The sequence below is a fragment of the Eleutherodactylus coqui genome, chromosome 1, assembly GCF_035609145.1.
Source record: "Eleutherodactylus coqui strain aEleCoq1 chromosome 1, aEleCoq1.hap1, whole genome shotgun sequence".
NCBI classification, from domain to species: domain Eukaryota; kingdom Metazoa; phylum Chordata; class Amphibia; order Anura; family Eleutherodactylidae; genus Eleutherodactylus; species Eleutherodactylus coqui.
In genome coordinates, this window is record NC_089837.1 from 428439299 (window position 1) to 428462584 (window position 23286).

Consider the following 23286-nt stretch of genomic DNA (forward strand, 5'->3'; position numbering starts at 1 on the left):
AGGAGGCGGCAGAAACAGGCGAAGCGATGTGAGCCTCCTCGGCCACCGTACGTGCTGCTGTCGGCTTCCGTAGTCTTATCTGGAGGCGGCTGATGGGCTGCTGCGGTGCAGAGATGTGCTAGTGCCGGAGGCTCGGGGTAAGTAGTGTGCACGGCGTATAGCAATCACTGGACTGTAGGAGTCTGCAGCCACTTGTGTAACGGCAGGACCGAGCGTGCTCCCGAGGCATGCTGGGAGTTGTAGTTTGTAGGAGAGCACTGCCCTGCTGCAGCGTATGTAGGTGGGGGTCATTGTCCCGGGCGAGGTACTTGTTCCTTCTAGCAGTGCTTAGCTGCAGGTGAAGACCCTCTTTCCAGTTTCCCCACTAATGACTCATCCCCGTACGTCATACCCGTGAATAGGACGCATTGCTTTTATTCACATCTGCGTATTTCAGTCGCCTTAATAAAATGCAGCATGTCCTCCTGTGCGTATTTACGGACCACATAGTGTGCTATGTATATGGACCGCGTAGAAGCGCACACACTTGTGTATAAACGTAACCGTAACCCACATACGCTGGTGAGCGTGCCGGAACGTAAACTGCCTTCATAGAACTACCTTGTACTAACGGATCAGCTCTGTGATGTACGGCTGCGCCAAACCACACCGCACTTTACAGCGCTGCCCGTCTCTCCAGGTGGCAGAAGCAGGTTTTTAAAAAGTCCGTCCTGCGCCAGCGCTGCCTCGCAGGTCGATTTATGCGCAGTTGCCTCCTCCTCCCCCCTCGGAGCAGAGCGCTTCCATAGACTTCTATGGGCTCTATTGATGTCAACGGAGCCGGTAGAACATGATAAAATGGCGAGCATGCGCTGTGACGATAGGAATTTGTCAGAAAATAAAGCGCAGCTGTACAGATGATGACTTAACCTCTTAGTGACCACTGATACACCTTTTTATGTAGAAAAGAAAAAAAGTAAAAAAAATCAATTTTGCCATATTTCTAATAAAAGAATCTAAATGATAAAACAAAAATACGTATTTGCTATCGCTGTTTCCGTAAGAGTCCGATCTATCAAAGTAACGCATTATTAACCCCGCATGATGAACATCTTCAGAGAAAAAAATAAAGAGCGCCAGAAATGTGCTTTTGTTGGTCACCCTGTCTCCAAGAAAAAAATGCAATAAAAGCGATTAAAAAGTCTTATGTATTCCACAATGGTAACAGAAACTACTCACTTAGGCCGCCTGCAGACGGCCGGGTCGGATCCGGCAGCGAGAATTCTCGTCGCAGGACCCGACCCAAGCGTCTGCAGAGAGCAGCGCGTACTCATCCGCGCCCCGCAGCTCCGGATCTATCATGTGCCGGTGGCCAGGGAGTGACGTTTCTGTGCGGGGCTCGCGCGGACAAACCGCAACAGTCTGCCTAGGATTGTGTTTGCTAACGCAATCCTATGGCAGCTTCCAAGGGTGGAAATTCCGCGGAATTTCCGCCCGTCTGCAGGCGGCCTTACACAACTATGTCTGTGGAAAAATAAAAAAAGCTATTGTGCGCAGAAGATGGCGGCAGACAATAATTAAAAAAATAATAATATTTTTGAAAAGATATACAAGTAGTGCAGCAAAAAAATGGATAAATAAAGGAGTTACGAGTTTTTAAAAGGGGGGAGGAAAAACAAAAAAAAAGCTTGGCCACTAAAAGACCATTTAGACCCAACGATTCTCGCTCAAAAAATACTCAAAGCCATCTTTTGAGCGATAATCGTTGTGTGTAACGGCACTGACATCGCACAGTTTTCGTTATCTGGTTGTCCTTCAGCACGCCTTATCAGCACATTGTCCTTCATGAGCCTTATCAGGGATTCACAGCGGGATACAGCTGATACCATTGTTTCAGCTGTCCCTAATAATGGGCTGAGTATGAAGAACAGCTCTGTTCTCCGTACACCGCTCAGAGTGCTTGGCTGTATAACAGCCGGGTGCACTGAGCAGAGAACAGCTGGATGCAGAAGACTAGCGGCCCCGCTTGTCTTCTGCATCCTCTGCTCGGAGTGTGAAGTGATCGCTCAAACTGCCATTTCAGCGATCACCTTGCCCCTGTAAATGCACACGACAATTCTTGCTCAAAAGATGTCTTTTGAGCGAGAATCCTTGTGTCTAAACTAGGCATAAGGGGTTAATTCCCTCCAATTCCTCATTAGCTAAAGTAAACAGATTCCATTGTCTGCAGAGTAAACAATGTACTCATTATGTATGAAAGGCAAACAAAACTCCTCCCCTCAAGTAGGCAAGCCGCACAAAAGACTGAGTGAATTCCATTCCAATTGAATGTCTTCTGAGCGGCCGGCGACTATTTGTATTCTGGCTAAATACCACCATTAAATGCCCAATGAACGAATAGCGCACGACTGCCCGCGTTTACATGTAACAATTATCACTCACTTTCAGCCGTTTGAACAAATTTTAAGCGATAATCGTTGCGTGTAAAAGGGCCTTTAGTCAGATATTATGTGCAGGGTGTGACGGGGAGTCTGATGCAGATCTGAAGCGGATTTAAGCTCTTCAGGTGAAAGGGCAAAATGTGCTGCGAATCCACCTGAAGATCGGCCATGTGTAATACACATACATGGCTGTGCTCACACATTGCTGGTCCGCACCAAAGTCTGCAGCTTCTTTGCGCTGCACGTTTCTGTGCGGATTTTGACATGGATGTGCACCAGATTCATCCCCTAACAGAAGAGGGTGGGGGGGTTGTCTGCTGCCATGTCAGAATCCACAGTGACCGGTAACGAGCTTTACGCAAAATTTGATGCTGATCGTCCACAGTAAGACGTCTGCACAAAATCTGCTCCGTTTGACCCCAGCCTAATATGTACGAAGGGTGTGTTCAGATGTGGCGGATTTGGTGTTGGTACAAATCCTAGTCACATTTTGTGTCAAAATCAGAACCGTTTGGTATGGACTTTAGCGCAGATCTGTAGGGGACTTCAGCTCTTAAATTGGAACGGTGAAATGTGCTGCGGATCCACTTCAAAATCTGTGAAGAGGCTGCGGCGGGGGACATGATGTCACCGCACCCACACAGCCCACCGCCTTTACATGAGAGAACCTGCAAGTAAACCGACACCACGGGGATACAGACATTGGGCGAAGAGGAGGCCATTTATAAGATTATGGACTAATAGACGTGGTTCCAGTACTAATGTAGTCAATTTGATAGTGGGGAAAGCCCCTCTAATTTTTGTGACTGAGTATAAGGCCAGACTCGCACAAGCATATCCTGCGCACGGAATACACTGTGACAATCTCTCTTATTGCTACATTTGTATATTCACGCAAATTGTGCAAAATACGGGCATAAGAAAAGTCGCAGCGTGTTCTGTGTTGTTGCATATTACACGCACATACACGCCAAGATAGTACACAACCGTACTGGCTGCAAGACGCGCTCATGTCAGCAAAGCCTAAGGGTGACTACCCACTACAGTTCTTTTTCACTGGGAAATTCGCAGCATTTTTATTCTGCAGGGGTCTATGGGACTTGTAATGTTAAAAATCGCGACTTCGCGGTAAATTGCGATTTTGCGCGATCATGATTTTAACATTAACAAGTCCGATAGACCCCTGGAGAAAAAAAACCGCTGTGAACTTCCCAGTAAAAAAAGAACTGTAGTGGGTAGTCAGCCTTAGGCTGTATTCACAATAATGCAACCCCAAGCGCCAGCTCACCGCATGCATACCCTTCCCGCCGGGCGCACGGACAGGTACGCCGTAAACTGCAATAGGGAGGGGACTTGTTATTTTTTGTATATTACAAGTTATTCCAACTTATTCCACAGCGCTTTCAGGTAATTTTTTTTTTGTGTGAGCTGGGTAATCGGAAGGATGGAAGGCTGAGTCAACCTTGAGCCAGCTACCTGAACCACACAGGATTGAACCCACAACCTTCAGGTCATAAGCGAGAGATTAGGACTGCATTTCTGCTACCTTAACACTCTGCACCACACAAGGCAATAGAAACAGAATTCCTGCATTTCCGTGAATTCCAGAATTAAACAGCACTTTTATTTAAGTTTCATGGATAAAACCTCTTATGAAATTGCGCTTACGTTTCAGAGCTTATCATGGCGTATCATAGACATGTTATGGGTGCTTTTATATGTAGATGCGCTACTAATAAGAACTCTGCTTGAAGTATGTAAGTGCAACTTGGGAAGATGTTTTTATCCATGAAATCTAAATAAACGCGGTTTTATTCAGGAATCTATGGAAGTGCCGAGTTCTGTTTCTATGGCTGTGATCACACAGGCGGTTCACGTGCGAGTCTGGCATTCGTGATGCGGACAGAACTTGCGTTAGCTATTTTTCCCTCAGACCAATGGTCCGAGATGGGAAAGTTGCAGCAGTTCCTATCTTTTGGGCAATTCTTGTTTAACCCCTTAGTGACGGCCAATACGCCTGTTTACTGTCTTAACAGGCAATAAACTTGCATATACATTTTAAGGCAGTCAGCTGACTGCTGATAGCCAGGTTCCTGCTCTAACTGCCAGGAATAGAGAAACCTCAGATCTTGGTACTGTAACCCCTTACGTGCCCCCATCAATATCAACTGCAACAGATGACGGGCAGGGGGCTCCTTCTGTCACCCATCAGCACCCCTCAGTGTGATCACAAGGTACCAGTAGGTTCCCATGGCAGCTGGAAGCCTAACAAAGGCCCCCATGTAACTCAGCCTATAAGATCCTGTCTCCAGTAGGGTCTAATATGCTATTATCATAGGCATAGTACAATGCACTACATAAGTAACACCATAGCGATCAAACAATCGCATCTTTAAGTGTCCTTGAGGAACTCAAAAATTGTGTCCAAAAAAGTGAAATGAAGACATTTTTTTTAAATACACATTTTCCCCGCAAAATCCTATTTAAATGGAAAAAAAAATATAAAAACATTTTTTAAAAGGCAGCACATAATAGGTGTTACCACGATCGTAACGACCCGAACAATGAAAATGTTTTGTTATTTATCTCACTTAGTAAACGCTGTAAAAATAATTTAAAAAGTAATGGTGGAATTGCTATTTTTGGCGACTAGTTACGGGGCCTGAGGTTCTTTGGTGGGCGTATATTTGACATTTTGACCCTTCCCAAATGCACGCTTATTGGTTGCTGAACGCACTTAAATCCGTGCGAGCGGTGTTCAAGTGAACCCTCGCGGCTGCGGTCCAACTGAATAGTCAGTGCTACAGTGAGTGTATCTTGGAGGACCAGACCCATCCTGGAGGGACCGCTTAGTTAAGGATCACTCTGTCATATTTGTGTTTCTGGGAACCAATGAGCAATAGATAAGAGGGCAAAATCTTCAAAATAAGGGGGGAGTTAATAGGCTTTGGTGGGAGGCACAGGCTCCCCTGCAGAGGTGTGGGCTCTTTAACAGGCAACAATTGTCTGTTTACACCAGATGATAATTAATCAACCAGTAAAATGAAGAGACGAGCAGACAGATTGTTGCTTGTTACCTGGTTGGTGGTCGTGTTTATGTGAAACAATTGTTGCTTATATTTGCTGTATGGAGCGTCTATTTGCACAATGGTTGTCCCGTGAAATACAACCTTTAGGCCAGTTTAACACGGCTGAGAATCTCGCACGGATATGAACACCATTCTTTTCTCTTTTTTTCCCCCCACATTGCACTGCTATGCGGGGAAAAGATCGCGGCATGTCCTATCTTTGGGCATTCCATCGCATCGTCTCAGTGGGGCCAGCACAGCATCGCACCATGTGCTAGGTGAATACGAGTGCAATACAATGATAGGTCTACCCATTGAAAACAATGTCAAACGCTCCGCTATGCTAAAAGCTGCAGCGGAGGATCGCTACTTGCCCCGAAGTCATGCAAGGCAGTTTTGATACAAAAGCACTTTGCATCCACAGCGAAATTGCATTCTCCCGTGTGAAATTAGCCTTATGCAACTTTGTTACATGAAATGTGCGGCTCCCTGTGTTCTGGGTGTAACCGACCCGTAATGTCGCCATTAGTACAAGACGTTCTACCTCTTCTTTCCATCAGTCAGTAACTTGCAGTTTTGATATATATATAATGTTTATACAATTACATTTTATAATTTTATTATCTTACAGGAGAAAGTTACAGAAGAAGACCAACATGTGAGTCGTCCTTCAGTGGATTAGTAGTCAGTCGATGTGTTTACCATGATGGGTTTGCAGAAATCCACAGCAGTTCGCACTGATCAGGGGGGATTTGTGGCTGCAGAGATTCTGAAAGAGAATCGCTCAGCTTGAAATCCTCAGTTGCAGATTTTGCTGCGGATCCACAGTTATTCTACAACAGAACATTAATCTACAACAGAACATTCTGCACCGCAGAACACTTTAGGCTGCCTGCACAGGGGCTGGTCGGATTCTGCATGCAGAGTCCCACAGTAGAATCCAGTCCTGACAGCAGCGACGTCCGCGCATACCTGCTTTTCCTTTTCTTCATCTGTACTGTGGATGGTCCGCGCGGCTCGCCGTCAGACGTGCGCAGTACAGATTATTTTTTTATAGACTACTGATTTTCCCGCGTCATCCCCTAGCGATGACACGGGACCCGCAACCTTTCCACAATGTCAATTGCAGAAGGGCCGTGGATCTGATGGCTTCCATTGATGTCAATGGAAGCCATCCGTGCAAAAATAGAGCATGCTGCGTTTTTTTTCCCTCCCCGAGCGGAAACCGCAACTGTTTTCCACTCGTTTGCAGGGGAAAAAAAATCACTTTTCCATAGCTTGCTATGTACGGTATTTGCGGTGGAATCCGGAGGCAGATGCCCGAGCTGGATTCTGCAATTCAAATCCATCCGTGTGCAGCCGGCCTTGTGCATTGAATATTTCTGCAACGTGTAGATGTTGTTATAATGCTGCTGTATTCTGCTGCAGATTGTTTTCACTGTCTATGGAAATAGCGGAGCGCTATGCTTGGCTCTCCATCGAGCCCATAGAAGTGAATGGTGCCGTGGTCATTTATGCAGACCATGGTTTTATTCACTAGGGGAACTCTTGGACCATATGATCCACAAGGGTGTTTTTACACTGGATGATCTGTTGGGCAACAGATGTCCGTCAGTGAATGGAGATGGAGCGGGCCGGGGATCGTTCCAACTTGCCCGCCTACATTCATAGTAAGCTGGTGGTCGTTCACAGCTGCCTGTTTACACGGAACGCTGCATCGTTCAGTTTTCTACATATGCAGAGACTAAACGACAAGGTAAAGACTTCTCATTCGTTGGTCAATCGCGGCATGTTTTTACACTGAACGATCATCGTTCAGATTCTTGCTGGATCGCGGAAATCCAAAATATAATTGTTCCGTGTAAATGCGGCTTAAGGGTCTCATCAGTCAGATCTCCATTGATCATGCATTTAGCACTTATCCCATGGATAGGTGATAAATGTGTTTGGTGGGAAATACTTCTTTCAAGGCTGGGCTCACACACGCCGGAATCCTGGTGGAAATCTCGCGGTTTGGCGCAGCAATAAAACGCGAAATTTCCGCTGGGAAAAGCGCTGCTTAAAATCCTGCAAAGAGAGCGCGGCCGTAGTAGAGGAAGAAAAAATATGAACATGCTGCAGCCAGCGAATGCGCGCCACTGCGCCGGCTTCTGCCAGCTTTGCCGTGGCGAAATTGCCGCCCCGTGTGGACGAGATTTCTGAGAAATCTCGCCCACATGGCTGGCTAATCCCTGGATTAGCGGCTGCAGGCGGATTTGCCGCGGCGACATTCCGGACGGAATTTCCGCGGCAAATCTGCCCAGTGTGAACCCAGCCTAAGAGATTTTTGAGCTGAGCATTTAATGGAATCCGGTCGGACCTGGTCCCTATAATGTGTATTTAAAAGGGTTTCCCAGGGAGAATACTATTGATGGCTTACTCTCAGGATAGGTCATCAACAGTTGATCGGTTGGGGTCCAACCAATCAGCTGATTGTGCGCCCACTGACGGCGCTGAAAGTACAAAGGGGCCGGAGTGGAAGTCCCTGCTCAGACCTCTGTGAAGTGGCCGGCACTTGTAACTGCAGACACGGCTCCCATTGATTTCTGAGTGCCATCATCCTCTATACACGCTGTGACAGAGACTTTGTGCACATATCAATCATTGTACGTAGCTTTTTCTAACCTGTTCATCTCTAACGTGTCTTTGCAGGGCTGACTATTGGAAATCCCAGCCTAAGAAGTTCTGTACCTATTGCAAGTGTTGGATTGCAGACAATAAGCCAGTATGTATGTCTGTTATCATCGTCATTGTTACCAGATACATTTATCACCTGGCACGTAGGTGAGGGAAAGCGTGGACCTATTTTATGGTGATGGGTGGGGTCTCCAGCGATCAAGCACCTATGAGCAGGTGATATGTGTATTTGGTGGGACAATCCCTGCAAGGATCCATTTAGACGGGAAGAATGTCAGGCAAACGATGCCCGACACTCGTCCCTGTGTATCCTTGCTGCTGTGCTGTTGCACGAGAGCTAGTATCGCTGGCTCGCTCAGAGTGGCCAGCAGGGAGGCTGCAAGAGATTTCTCTCCTCTCGCTCACCCGCCGCTCTCCAGTAACTTAACATAGCAGCCGATAAATACTGGACGGCCGCTATTTAAACTGAGCGATGAACTCATTGTCCATCGTTTATGCTGGATAAACGATGGACGATGAGCAGATCGCTGACCGTTCAGTGTAAATAGTGGCCGTTCAGTACTGAACGGCCACTATGTTAAGTCAATGGAGAGTGGCAGGGGAGAGCGAGGAGTGAAATCTCCTGCAGCCACCCCGCTGTGCACCCGCTGTACTGGCTTCTGTGCAACAGCACGAGAGCTAGTATGTGCGGGGAGGAGTGTCGGGCATCGTTTGCGTGCCGCTTGTCCCATCTAAATGGGCCTTAATAGTTTTCTGAAATGCTGGAACAGATGATGTGATTGGCCTGCTGCTGTACGCCTTACACTCAGATGAGCAAATAGCCTCCTGTAGGAATGACTGCATCAGGCTTTGTACAAAACCACTAAAGAAAGCCACTAGAAAAACCACCAATATTGCTGATCAGAAATTGTGACACCAAATTGGATGGACAGGAGGGGGCCATACATTTTCGATAGTTTTTTTTTTTTGGCTGAGCATTCCTGTTTTCTCAATAGGAAGGGCGAATAAGACTCCTCTGCCAGTGGCTTATTGAGGCCGGGCGCTCACGACCGTATTGTAATACACTGCGTAAAAATTGCAGCACTTACCAGCATAGGAACCTGCGTATTGTCGCGGTTTTATCCACGTATGCCTGCGCATGTACAGCGTATTTTACATGCACAATGGCTTCCTGGTTCCTTATTTTTTTTACATTTCCTTCTCATGTCTCCTAACATGCATCCATAGAGAACAATAGAGCTCTTACACACGTCATACACAGTAAAATGGAACACGATGCGTTCTTTTCTTCTTTTTTTTTTTTTTTTAACACACGAAATATGCACAATAAATATACGCAAAGTGGAACAATGAACATCAATGTACTTTCATTGACCTCATTTACCGCATTTACCAATCCAACATGTTTGACCCTTCTTTCCTACAACATCTGTCGTCGGTTGAGAGCTAGCACAGCCCATACACATTAGATAGTTGGCAGATGAATGTCTGCTGAATCAAATCTATACGACTATCTAGACTGTTACTAGAGCTGCTGGTTATTTAGTAACATTAGTACTGACCATTATTTATCTGCCCCTGGTTATACACACAGAGCTTTTAGCTGTCTTGACTATTATTTATTACTTTTCTATGTAATGAACCCTTTTGCACTGTGAAGCTATACTTCATTCTTAAGCTTGGCATACATCTCTAGTTGGAGGTTCTGCTGGGTTATTTTTTCCAATAAGGTTATAGAGACCGGACTCCGTTATAGCCCATTGGTGCACCTCCGCCATATGATGGATTCAGCACACCATTGTTTATGTGCGATGCCTAAGCAGTAAAAATGGAAACTTTAATGGAGGTGTGAAGAGAGCCAAAGGCACATGACCGTGATCGGGGTTGTGCATGAGAAATTTGGGCACAACTTGAATCGGACAACGCACGGACGCCCGTTCATGTGCTGTCTGATCTACATGGACATTGCATGTTCTATTCTTGTCTAAAAACCGGCATGAATAGGCCGTGCCATGATTTTTATATATTTTTTTTCATATGGACCCACGGTCTCTGTGAAAAATGATATACATAAATAGTCTCATAGGCTATTATGTGTTGTCCGTGGAGTACATAGACTGTACACAGCCTGAAAATAAGGCTGTGTGCCTCTGGCCTAAGAGTGCTTGTACATGGGACAATCTGTCGGGCACCCGACGCCTGACCGGGCGTCCCAGCGATAATCGCTCATCTGCTTTTGCACAGGAACGAGCATGGTTGACTTGATGGAAACAGAACGGCCAGGATCAATCCGGGCCGCCCGCCTCCGTGCACAGAAAACAGACGGTCGTTCTTAAGTGGCGGCCTGTTTACACGGACGCTACGTAGTTCAGTTTTCTGCACGCATTTACATTAAACAAACTGTAAAAGCAGCTCACGTTGCGATTTATGCTTCTGTTAACCTCTCCTGTTTCCATTGAATGTAGATGGGCACAGAGATTGATCACTCTGTTGTATTAATTCGTTAAATGGTTGTTCTTTATTTTGTAGAGTATTGAATTCCATGAGAGGGGAAAGAACCACAAAGAAAATGTTATCAAGAAAATCAGCGAGGTAAACTGCTTAGAAGAATAGAGAAGACCGAGAAATGGCGTTAGTGGGATGTATTTGTCGCTACAGGAAGTGTATCTGATAGATTAATACAGGCTGTTGGTCACATTACTGTAAATAAAAGTACTACATTTACAGGGGCAGTTGGTCCCAAGTCACATCTCTGTCAATGGAGACCTCTGCAAGACGCCTTAATAAAACAAAGCTAGTGGATGCTGTTGTACTCTCTCAAAGTGCTGCTATCATGAGACGGGTACTTTAACTCCTTAACACTGCAGGGCGTACATTTACATCCTGCAACGTCGGGATATGTATGAAGAGAGATCGAGGGGCGATCTCTCTTTATACGGCGTGGGTGTCGGCTGTTTATTACACCCGACAACCGGCAGCGACAGCCGCACGGCTGGTCGGAACTGTTAAGCTTTTAAATGCCACTGTCATTTCTGACTGTGGCATTTAAATCCCTAAGGATGTTCAGGGGTCCCGTACGACCCACCCCCCCTCCCCACAATGAGATCGCAGGGAGCCGTACAAGTGCCTTCTGAAAGGCCCCAAGACTATCTAGGTAGTATGCCTATCAAGCCATGCCCGCGGGGTGGCTTGATAGACTGCTTGCCCGATAACCGTATAATGTAATGCTATGGCAGGAGCGATCAAAGCATCGCAATAACGTTTTACTAATTATTAAAAAAAAAAAAGCATTTTCCATATTTACAATTAACAAAAAATCTAAATAATAAAACAAAGATACATATTTGGTATCGCAGCATCCGTAAAAGTCCGATCTATCAAAGTAATGCATTATTTATTCCGCGCGTTGAATCTTGTCCAAAAAAAAACACCAAAAATGCCCCCTGTCTCCAAGATAAAATGCAATCAAAAGCAATGAAAAAGTCGTTAAGTATTCCAAAATGGTAACAAAGCAAACTACAGGACGTCCCGCAAAAAATGAGCCCTCGCACAACTATGTTGATGGAAAAATAAAAAAGTTATTGTGCGCAGGAGATGGTGGCAGAAAATAATTTTAAAAAATTAAATGTCTTAAAAAAAAAATATATATATATAAAAGTAGTACAGCAAAAAAAAAATTATATAAGTTTAGTATCGTAGTCCTCATACTGACCCATAGGATAAAGTTATCATGTCATTTATGTTGCAGTTTGTGCGCCATAGGAACGAAGCGCACCGAAAGATGGCAGAATGTCGGGTCTTTTTGTTTTGTTTTGTTTTATTTTATTCCACTTAGAATTTTTTAAAAGTATTTTTCAGTGGTACTATATAATGTACTGAAAAACAACTCGTCCCACAAAAAACAAGCCCTCGTACAGCTACGTCGATGGCTAACTAAAGGAGTTACAATTTTTTTCTTTAAAGGGGAAGAAAAAAAACTAAAAACCTTGGAGCTATAGGTTAGGTTTTATCAGGGCATCTTATGGATTACCTCATCAAAATTGCCGGGATCCAGCAACAAAAATCCAGCTTTATTTCTGGCCAGTGAATATACTACATTTATTCCTTGCATGATCAGCTTCATGCATGAGATAACATGAAGTCACGTGAATGCATGAGGTCACATTAATGCTTATCAGGCCGACTGCTAGTTCTGGCTCCACCCTAAATATACATGCTGGGAAGAGGCTTCCTGCAGCGGCACAATTACATCTGCCGTCGGGAGATAGCTGGTAGAGATATAAAATAAGCAATGGGTAAAAACAACTTTGGGTCAAAACTCCTTGTGCCACCCTAATTGAAGAGAGCTGTCCCTTTTACAATAGAAGTAAATGATCTAGAAATGTGAGTTCCAAGATGTCAAATGATTTAATAGTGATTGTGTTGCTATTAACCTACTTTGTACTAATTATCCATTCTGTCTTAGATCAAGCAAAAAAGTATGGCCAAGGCCAAATCGGATGCAAAGATGGCAAAAGAGTTTGCTGCAATGGAAGAAGCTGCACTAAAGGCTTATGAAGAAGATCTAAAAAGACTGGAAGGAGTAGAACCAGGTAAAAGTAAAGGGGTTCTCAAACACTAAAGCTGGTTTCACAGGGGTGAGAATCTTGAGCGTTGCGAGACGCAGAAAACTCACACGAATATGAACTTTATTTTTTTGAATGGAGACCTACACATGAGCGATGTTTTCCTTCACATCCATGTGGCAAGGGAAAAAAAATGCTGCATGTGTTATTTTTGCATCGTACCTCAGAACGCATTGCCAATTTATTTCAATGGGACCTGAAATACATTGCATGTGAGTGCCATGTGAGGTTTCCTATTAAAATCAGTAGGAAATGCGATCCTCTAACGTGTGTAACACAGAAGCAAGGAGTTTTTGCCTAAAGAAGCCTAGCATCTGTGGGTAAAACGCACATTGATGAGAGCGATATTGGGTGAGTTTCTCGCCCATGTGAAACCAGCCTAAGATATTAATAACCTGTCTTCAGGCTAGACAATCAATATCAGCTCAGTGAGGGTCCTCTACTCAAGATCACTACTGATCAGCTGTTTGAAGTGGGTGCAGCACCTGGGATGAGCACCATGTCTGCTTCAGTACACACTGCTCACAGCGCCCTGCGTTGTATTGTCACTTGAATGGGACTCAGCAGCTCTCAGGCCATGTGACTGATAAATGTGACTTCACATACTTGAGTAGTGACCATGGTGCTCACATGACCCTGCGGCATCGTCAAAAAGCTTATCGATGGGGGTACTGAGCAGCAGACCCCCCAGTAATAGGTTATTGATGACTTATCCTGAGGATAGTGCATCTGTATCTTATTCCTGGAAAGCCCCTATAGAGGGTTTATGCAGGATAGGCTTTTTTCCTGTTTGGAGGGCTTTTCATTCACATGCATTAAGACATTTTTCTTCTAAAAAAAAGCGCTTCTATTCAGGATCCACCCCTGCATGTGAAAATTGTACATTGTGCAGAAAAGGTTTTCTTTCTTGTGAATGTATTGCCTAGTGGGACAGAAAGACACGGGCTCTAAAACATGCAATGCATTGTTATTTTTGAGTCCTGGCAGGTGGATGAAGACTTTGATGCTTTTGATGTGCTTTCAAAATGTACCTCCAGTTAGGCCATTTTCACATCTGCATTGGAACCTTTGGTGGGAGGTTCCACTGCAGATTCGGCTCAAAATACTGAAGAAAAAGAGAAAACCAGACGGACCCTATTATAGTTAATGGGGTCTGTACGGCACTGTTCTTCTCAGTCCTGAGTTGAACCCTTCGGCTGCAGAGGTTCCCCTTTCCTACTCTCCTAATTGGGCAGGAAAGTAGAACCCCAGGCGCACATGTGAAATCACCCTTACATGTAGAAACTTAATTTGTTACAGAAGTCACCTATCCTATTTCATATACCTTACACCCTTCTTCTGCCTCATTTCTTTAATAATGCCGCAAGCTCACTTACATAGTATGTATGGTGTCGATGGGAACTTTGCTACCTTGATCTCTACAAACCCAGGAGTTAAATGTTTTTGGTGGAAAGCTTTAAATGTATTCACAGGGTAGGTGATAAATGTATGATCTCTGGAGATTCACATGCTGGGAACCCCAGGGCGCACCTTAAAGCCCCCTAGCGAATGGAGTAGTGCTGTACTCGGTCTCTGTGGGGGCTGCTGAATGGAGCGATGGTCACACATGCCCACTGCCTCTCGATTCACAATGGAGCCTTGAGGTGTGCTGTTCTGGAGGTCCCTGTGGTTGGACCATAGGTTATACATTTACCACCTATCCTGTGTTTGGTGGGATAACCCCTTTACTATTTTTATATGTTCCACTACATACAGTTTGAGCTCAGTGACAAGATAAAACATTTGGACACTTTCTCATATCTTGGCAGTCTTTTAGCCAGTTGTTTTTTTAACTGCGAAACTTGTTTATTTCCTTATTGTTTTGCTCTTTTGAATGTTGTGTTTTTTGTTTTTGTAATGAAACTTGTGGACATGGAAGGTATAACATTGTAACGGACACACCTCTGTGAAATACCCATGTGAATTTTAACTTTTTCTTCATTTTTTTTTTTTCCTTTAAAGCTCCTTTGGCCCCTGTAGGTCCAAGCATTGAAGAGAGGAGGGCACGTGATGAACAGAAGAGGATGGAAATAGAGGCACTAGAAAAACACCATGCTAAGAGGCAATGGACAAAAACATTATCCCCAGAAGGGTACCCATATTTCTACAATTTATTGACAGGAGGTATTGTGTGTATTTTTATGTATGATCATTTCTATAGGAGTATTTTCCTGCGAGTCACATTGTCTAGAAGGCTCATTCCCTGAAGTAGTTTTATAATGTAGTTCGTAGGATGAGATCTATGGTCATCACCCAACCTAGTCCCTTGGATCGCAACACCAGTTTGCTGTATCTAATGTGACGATCGGAAGTAACATAGATTGAAAAAGACAGAAGTCCGTCCATTTCAGCCTATTATGCTGCAGTGTTGATCCACACAAATCTACAGGTGCTCCCCTACTTGCGAACAGGTTCCGTTCCAGGAGCCGGTTCGCAAGTACATTTGTTCGGACATACGAACAAATGTTTGTATGGAGCGGGATCGCGGGTGAATCCCGCTCTATACAACGTCGTTTGCCGGCTGTTTCTTACAGCGGACACCCGGCGGCAGCAGTTCTGACGAGTGTCACGGCTCGTTGGAACTGCTGCCGCTAGGTGCCGGCTGTAAGAAACAGCCGGCACCCGACGTTCGGGGGGCCCGTATAGTGTCTGTGGCGGGACGCTGTGCGGTTGCTAGGCAGCTGCACAGTGTCCCGCGATCTGACCGGACAGGCTTCTATCGGGTTTTATGGAAGCCTGTTCGGTCCCTGCACAGTATGATGTAATGCCATAGCATTACATCATACTGTGCAGGACAGTTTGTTTGCATCTTGCAAAGTTCGTAACTGGAACGTTCGCAAGTCGGGGACTATCTGCACTTGTGTTTTTTGGGTTTTTTTTATCCCTTCAGTAATGTTATAGATTCTCTCCTTCTGTTGTGCAGTGTATTTCATGTATGTAGATAATTATTGCAGCGCCAGAAATGTCACGCAGATCTCACTCTGTGTAAATATGATTATTCTGCCTTAGACCTCATGCCCACAGCCTTGGCGGACTCCGCCAGCGAAATATCGCAGCAGAGTCCGACACGGCACCCCCCAAAGGCCCCCTACTCACCACTTGGATCCGCCGTGCGAGTCCTGTCCTGCAAGCCGGCGCGCATGCGCAGTACATCGCGTGACGCGCCGGCAGTGGGCGGTGATGCATAATAACGCGATTCTTCCGCTGTTCTCACAGCAGAAGTATCACGTAATGGACGGCTTCCATTGACTACAATGGAAGCCGGATGCACGTTTTTCTGTGGCAATTAGAGTATGCCACGGGTTTTTTTATGCTGCGGAATTCCACTGTGAAATGAACATTGAGCTATTAGGTTCAATAGAACCTAATAGCTGCAGGATAATGCCACGGATTTCCGCCGCGTGAAACGCAACAGAAATCCTTCTGTGGGCGTTAGCCCTTAACATCTGTCATCCAGGATAACAGATGCTGCTGTATTACAAGGTGGACTTGTATATACAATGATGAAGATAGTTGTCTGTGATGCATGTTTTCGTTTCTGCATTAGTATTGATTCATAATGTTTTTTATTTTTTTTTTTTAGTTCTGGAATAAATGTGTCACACACAATTTTTTTGTTTGTGTTCTTTTTTTTTTTTTTTTTTTTTTCAGAAACTCAGTGGGAGGAGCCAGAGGGATTTATCGAAAAGAACAAAGAAGTAGTAACTGAATTGGTAGGTAATCGTTGATACTTTGCTTAAGTCCTGCAGAGCATTTTAAGCACAATAGTAGAAAAATACATTCAGCTGTTATCTACAGGCTAAATATATTAGTGGGGCATCGCCCATTCTGGGATGCCGTCTTTTAGTCACAGTGGAGAGTGCTGGCACATTAATGTATTAGTCAGACAGCCCTTTAATTTTCATGTGTAATGCTTCATTTTCCCTTGCAGTGGTGCTGTTGAGTAACTTAAAGGGGTTTTCTCATGAATTTAAATTGCTCCACAACCACTCTGTCCTCCCTGGTTGCTGCTGACCTGGACATGTGACTGCTGCAGCCAATTACAGACTGTAGAAGGTCACTGCTGTGCCCAGTGATTGGCTGCAGCAGTCACATGTCCAGGTCAGCAGCAACCAGGAAGAACCTAGTGGTTGTGAAGCTATTTTAAATTGTGAGTAAACCCTTTTAATCCTTGCTGATAGATTCTCTCACAGATTACAACTGATCTCTGGAAGTCCAAACTAGATGATGTGATCGGTTTATCAGGGGAATTACAGGGCCATGACAGGAACCTGATGCTTACATTGTTAGTTTTGTCTTCATGATACCGTCCATTTAAAATGTTGCTGAAATTGGTTATACAGTATAAAAGGGGTTGCTGTCAATTAGAAATCTAGTCCTGTACAATACATTGCGTCATCATTCATTCATTCATTCATTCTGTGTAACTATCCTTAGAAGGAAACCAAATCTTTGTGGATAGAAGGAGTCTCAGAAGAGGGTTACCCATACTACTACAATTCTGAAACTGGAGGTAAGTGCTTTGTGCAGTTGGCACAGCCTGTCTGTTACTTGTTGTTGGCAGTCATTAACCGTGATTTTATCTGAACAGAATCCAGATGGGAGAAACCGGAGGACTTTGATAACAATCCGCCCCCTAGTGATAAGAATAATTCCACCAATATTATAGATGCCCCTACAGCAGATAAACAGGAGGCTGCAAGTCCAGAAGTAACAACAGACTCAACTTCTGCGAAATCTCAGCCATCAGAAAATACCACGGAGACGCCATCAGAAGATACAGCCAAGACGCCATCAGAAGATAATACACAGGCTACTAAAATCCATTTCAGGGTAAAGATGAACAGAATTCAACCTCCTTATGATATTTTTATTATTCACAAGTTTTTAGATTTAGTGGCTATCCTACTCTGAAGATAGCTGGGGGCAATTCTAATACAGAGTGTATCAAGAAACTGTAAGCTGCAATAAAAGGGTTACAACAGTGGGCAAACTGGACCTCAGGGTTGTTGTCTGTCACATTTAATCCAACCATAGCACAATTTAGGCTGTCCTGATGACAATAGGTAGATATTGCTAAAAAAAATAGCGTTGCGCAACATGCGGCCCGGGAGCCACGTGCGCCACAGTGCCATTCTGTGCGGCAAGATATATTTATGATTGACTGCTAACATGTAGTTTCAGGGTGAAGAGGAGTGGCATATAGTAGGGCAACAGCAACATACAAGTACTAAGGGTGCACTGTGTAGCCATGTCTGGGTCCCCTAAATACTAGGAGAATAAAGTCTCTTGACCTGTTTGGGAATGGGTATATGAGTTACAGGTATCGTATATATATGCGGCTCTCTCCATTGTAGTTTATGGGACTTATGAAATCCCAGGCTGTGATCTCCATTGTCTACAATGGAGAGAGCCACATGTATTACCCCCTCCTCTCTGGAGTGCTGATTGGAGTGGTGGGGGGTATCACTGGAAGTGACCTCCATTTTTTCAATAGGAAATGGAACTTGCTTCAATTTATTGTGGCATATACTAAATATATACCATAAATGTCACAGATAGGAATACCCTATTGGCCCTTGAAAGTGGTTCAGTGTGCCATTGTGGCCCTCAAACCAGAAAAAATTGTGTCCCCTGTAATAAAGTAAAAGAACTGTATAGTTACGGAGAATTACAGAGCAGACTGCTGTAATGTTTGCTTTAGAAAGCACTTCCACTTGATTGCAGACCTGGAGTGTTTTAAAAGCCATACTGATCACTTGACTTTATTTGGTCCAGTTTTGCAATCCACGCATTGGATCAATGTTCTTCTTTACTTACTCCTTGAACACGATTTGATGGCTATTATGTATCAGTATGAGAGCAGGAAAAATACCATTTTGTATCATTGATTTAGTTTGAATTTATTTTAGACTGACCAAAATAAATGTGCCCTATAACCTTTTTTTGCTTTTTATTGAATTGATTTTTTTTTTTATATATATATAATCTATATATTTTCATATCATATTTGTGTCTATTAGATTAAAAAAGAGACCAAATCTGGCAATGATAAGGTATCTGACCCTGAAAGCAAACCAGAAAAGGCTGAAGAAAAAAAAGACCTTTCACCAAAGCAAGACCCTCCACCAAAGCCTACCGTTCGAAAGCCAGCCAAGGCTAATCCATATGGAGCATGGGAGACTATTAAAGAAGAGGAAGACTTGTAGTAAGTATTAGTGAACAAAATAAACTCTCCTGTAGTGCTTAGTAAAGTTTGGATACCATACACACAACTCTGTCTCATTGGTTTGCAACTGCTAGTGACAAAATGTGCTGTGGGATGAATGTACTTCCAAACAGGGGTACATGTTACAGGGCCGCTCTGGGGAAACTGTTCATCATTTCTCCAGGGTGCAGTTGCTATAGAGAGGATATTAGGGCAGATGTTACTTATCAATCTCTACATTGCGGAGATGTTGGCTACGCTTTCCTGTTATCCCACATGGCCTCACTGCGACTAGCTGCAAGGTCAGGCATCTTGTGTGTCCTGGAAGTGACTTTTTCTCTATTCATTCCTATGAGAGCCTTACTGTGACTATCATGGGAATAAATAGATAATAGTCAGGACACAAGAAGCCAGAGCTTACAGCTAGTCACAGTGGAGAGCATGTGAGGCAACATCTTAGTAGTATAGTGATCGGTAACTATGTCACCTGCCTAATATGCTCTCTATGGCAATCGCCCCCTGCAGAAATGATACGTTTCTCCAGAGTGGCCCTTTAACCCATAAAGGACCAAGCGTGGTAAATATACGGTGCCTGGTCCTGGGCTTAAAGCCCCGATGATTAGTAAAATTACGGCGGGGATTTAAGCCTCCTGTCTCTGCAATCAATCAGAGGCAGGACAGGTTGTCAGCTGTTAGTAACAGCTGATAACCTGGATGAGAAGGCAGGAGGTTTTTTTTAACCCTTTCTGCCTTTTCCTTCCCTGAGTACACAGCGCTCAATAAGCACTGCGTACTAAAAGTGAAAGTGTAGCTTTCACTTCGGGAGCTGGGGGGTTAATTTGATCACCGGGGTTCTTGCTACAGCAGAGCTGCAAAGTTGTAGTAGACCCTGATTAGCTCTGCCAGTGACTAATGTCACTACAGGGGATGTTTTCCCCTGTAAATGGGGCTCCTATGGATGCCCCAGCTACAGTGGAAAAGTGTCAAATAAAAAACAAAAAAAAAAGGTCCTGTAATCCAAAACCGTACATATTGTATATCAAAACGTCCAAAACAAAATGAGGAACCCATTCCCATACTTTATTTAAGTGTAAATAAAGATTTTAAAAAAACAAGAATTGTTTTAAAAAAATCATTTTTTAGTTTCTTATCCCCAATAAAACTAAAAATAAGGGGGGGAAGTCAGCGAAAAAGATATTTAAAAAAAAAGTCCTATTTGTCACGAAAAAAAATGCACCAAAAATAATTTTGGTAGCTAAAGGAAAAAAAAAAACAGGGCAGTCAAACCACCACTTGGGTAAAATGCCTAAAGTGTCTGGTCTAGAGATGAGCGAACGTACTCGTAACGAGTACTTACGCACCCGAGTACCGCCATTTTCGAGTACTTCAGTACTCGGGCGTAAAGATTCGGGGGGCGCCGGGGGGCTGGAAGAAGCGCGGCGGTGCGGGGGGGAGCAGCGGGGAACAGGGGGGAGCCCTCTCTCTCTCCCTCTCCCCCCCCCCACTGCTACCCCCCGTGCCGCCACGGCGCCCCCCGAATCTTTACTGCTGTACTCGAAAATGGCGGTGCTCGGGTGCGTAAGTACTCGTAACGAGTACGTTCGCTCATCTCTAGTCTGGTCCTTTAAGGTACAATACAGCCTAGTCCTTAAGGGGTTTAGCATGTGTTCCTAGCATAGACAGATATGTACCTTACCCTTTTCATCTGTCTTGAGATATCCCAAAGTAAGTAATGGAAAATAATTAATTTTCTACGTTAGTTTTGCGTTACTCAACTCCCAGCAAAATAATGTAACATTTTCCTTTTCAACACGGTCATCCTTAAGGTACAAAACAGCCTGGTCCTTAAAGGGGTTGTCCCGCGGCAGCAAGTGGGTCTATACACTTCTGTATGGCCATATTAATGCACTTTGTAATGTACATTGTGCATTAATTATGAGCCATACAGAAGTTATAAAAAGTTTTATACTTACCTGCTCCGTTGCTGGCGTCCTCGTCTCCATGGTGCCGACTAATTTTCGCCCTCCGATGGCCAAATTAGCCGCGCTTGCGCAGTCCGGGTCTTCTCCTCTTCTCTATGGGGCTCCGTGTAGCTCCGTGTAGCTCCGCCCCGTCACGTGCCGATTCCAGCCAATCAGGAGGCTGGAATCGGCAATGGACCGCACAGAAGCCCTGCGGTCCATGAAGACAGAGGATCCCGGCGGCCATCTTCAGCAGGTGAGTATGAAGACGCCGGACCGCCGGGATTCAGGTAAGCGCTGTGCGGGTGGTTTTTTTAACCCCTGCATCGGGGTTGTCTCGCGCCGAACGGGGGGGGGGTTTAAAAAAAAAAAAACCCGTTTCGGCGCGGGACATCTCCTTTAAAGGGTTAAGAAAACTTTAAATTTTACTAAATTTCCTAGTGTATATAGAAATCTGCGCGTTTCTGATTTCCTGCATATAACCGTTTTGCTAGTCTTGACCGTAGCATCTGTCTTTTCATACAGTGAGAAGGTGGATTTGGAGCTACCGAATGTGGAAAACTACGACCCTGGTATCTCTGTATCTGTTGTGGAACAGGAGCCAAAAGTGAAGTTTAAAGAAAAAACCATCACTTCCCTTGGTGACTCTGTAGCTGGGGCCTCTGTCTTCAAGAGAAGGAAGTTCGAAAATGTGAAATCTCGAAACATACGTCAGAGACTAAATGATCAGTAAAGGGCTTGGAATAATTGGGACATTTTATATGCTGTATATTTGAGAGCTTGCAGGATTTAATTGTGTGTGTTTGTGAGCGCTTGGTGTGAATAAATGTTTTTTTAGATTATTTTTTTTTTTTGCCTCCTCTAAAGTACAAAATGGTGAGTTTCAAAAATGCAAAGGGATGTGTTTGTTTGAAGTTGCTCTTGTAGCCATTTTCTGCTGTCTCATGTGTAATACTTCCCTTTCCTGTTTTCTCTTGTTGTGTTAGCACTGACAAATAATCATGGGTAATAGTTAGAGATGAGCGAGCACGCTCGTATAAGACTGATTCTCGGTCGAGCATCACCCGTAAACGAGCGTACTCGCTCATCTCTAGTAATAGTACAATGTTTCTGGTATTGCAGCTCAGCACTATTCACTTCAATGGAAATGAGCTCTAATACCAGAAACAACGCATGGACATGTGTAGCCCGGCTTTGGATGAAAGCGGCTATGTTCTTCCAATCTTGTACACCCCTTTTAACTATGACGGTGTCCATCATTTGGTACAAGGGCCAAGTGTGGATTCTTTTATGCATTGGTTTGTAACTATTTTCATTATTGCTTCTGTTTTCTATTTAAAATTTGATCTAGAAAATATTCTCTTCCTGGTTAGTAGGAGACTAGAAAAAACATGCCTGTTTCCCAAGAGCAGTGACACTTATGTCCCCAATGAAGGGGACTGAGCTGCAATACAAGACACAGCCTACAGAAAAGAGTGGTGCTATTTCTGGAAGTAGCTGACATGTTTGTTTTTTTTTTTCAATCTTGTGCATCCCTCTTCAAATGGCTTGTTCACATTAGAAAAAAAGTGTCTGATATTTAGTTTTCCCCCTTAATTAGATGTCTGCTATTGCAGCTCATTCCCATTTGACTTAGTGAGGCTGTACTGCAATAGCAGGCAGGGGCCATAGGCAGCAGTTGGGGGATTTCTGGTAGAAAAAAAGACTTTCTAATCCTGAACCACAACTTCAATCTTCAGCAGATGGTATCAGAAAAAATAGATTTTTCTTGCCAGCCCTACTTCCACATGGATGAGCTCTGTATATCTCTTACTAGTGAAGTAGATATCTTTATTAACCCTTTCCAATCCAATTTCCCTGCCCCCCGCACACTCCCCAGCTCTTATTTAGTTTGTGTGGGAAAGCCCGTTGTGGATTACTTGAAATTACTCAACAGAAGCACATAAAATGACCTGTCATGATTTTATTAGCCTTTTTTTAAATTTAAAGGTGAGTTATGAGTGTTTCGTATCGGGAAGATCATTTGTAATAATCCTGTAAATAAATGTGTATTGATACAACATACATAAATATAATAAGACTCTTTTCATTTCTAACCTCTCTAATGATATCTATCTCTCTCTGCAATACAGTGCCATACAAAGGCATCCTATAACTGCATTGCACGTTTTTAACACTATGCAGGACAGCTCTCTGATAGTGGAGGCTGTTCTGCATCCTTCAGAATACATCATTGAGCTGTCCTGCATTGTGATAGAAGCCTATCGGAGGCTATGCAGGAAATCTGAA

General features: G+C 44.1%; 1 protein-coding gene across 2 annotated transcripts; it reads left to right on the top strand.

Annotated features, from left to right (window-relative positions):
• The first annotated feature begins 1 nt into the window (after position 1).
• Positions 2–21836, top strand: WBP4 (WW domain binding protein 4). 2 transcript variants are annotated; one of them, XM_066581557.1, is made up of 11 exons: positions 2–137; positions 6120–6146; positions 8180–8252; positions 10694–10756; positions 12630–12756; positions 14791–14952; positions 16480–16541; positions 17266–17341; positions 17420–17661; positions 18852–19036; positions 21523–21836. In XM_066581557.1, coding segments are annotated over exons 2-11 (1200 nt in total). In that variant the 5' UTR covers positions 2–137; positions 6120–6144; the 3' UTR covers positions 21731–21836. The 2 variants fall into 2 exon arrangements, with proteins under 2 accessions (XP_066437654.1, XP_066437662.1); XM_066581565.1 differs by lacking the exons at positions 2–137; positions 6120–6146; positions 8180–8252; positions 10694–10756 and adding an exon at positions 12404–12547.
• The last annotated feature ends 1450 nt before the right edge of the window (positions 21837–23286 follow it).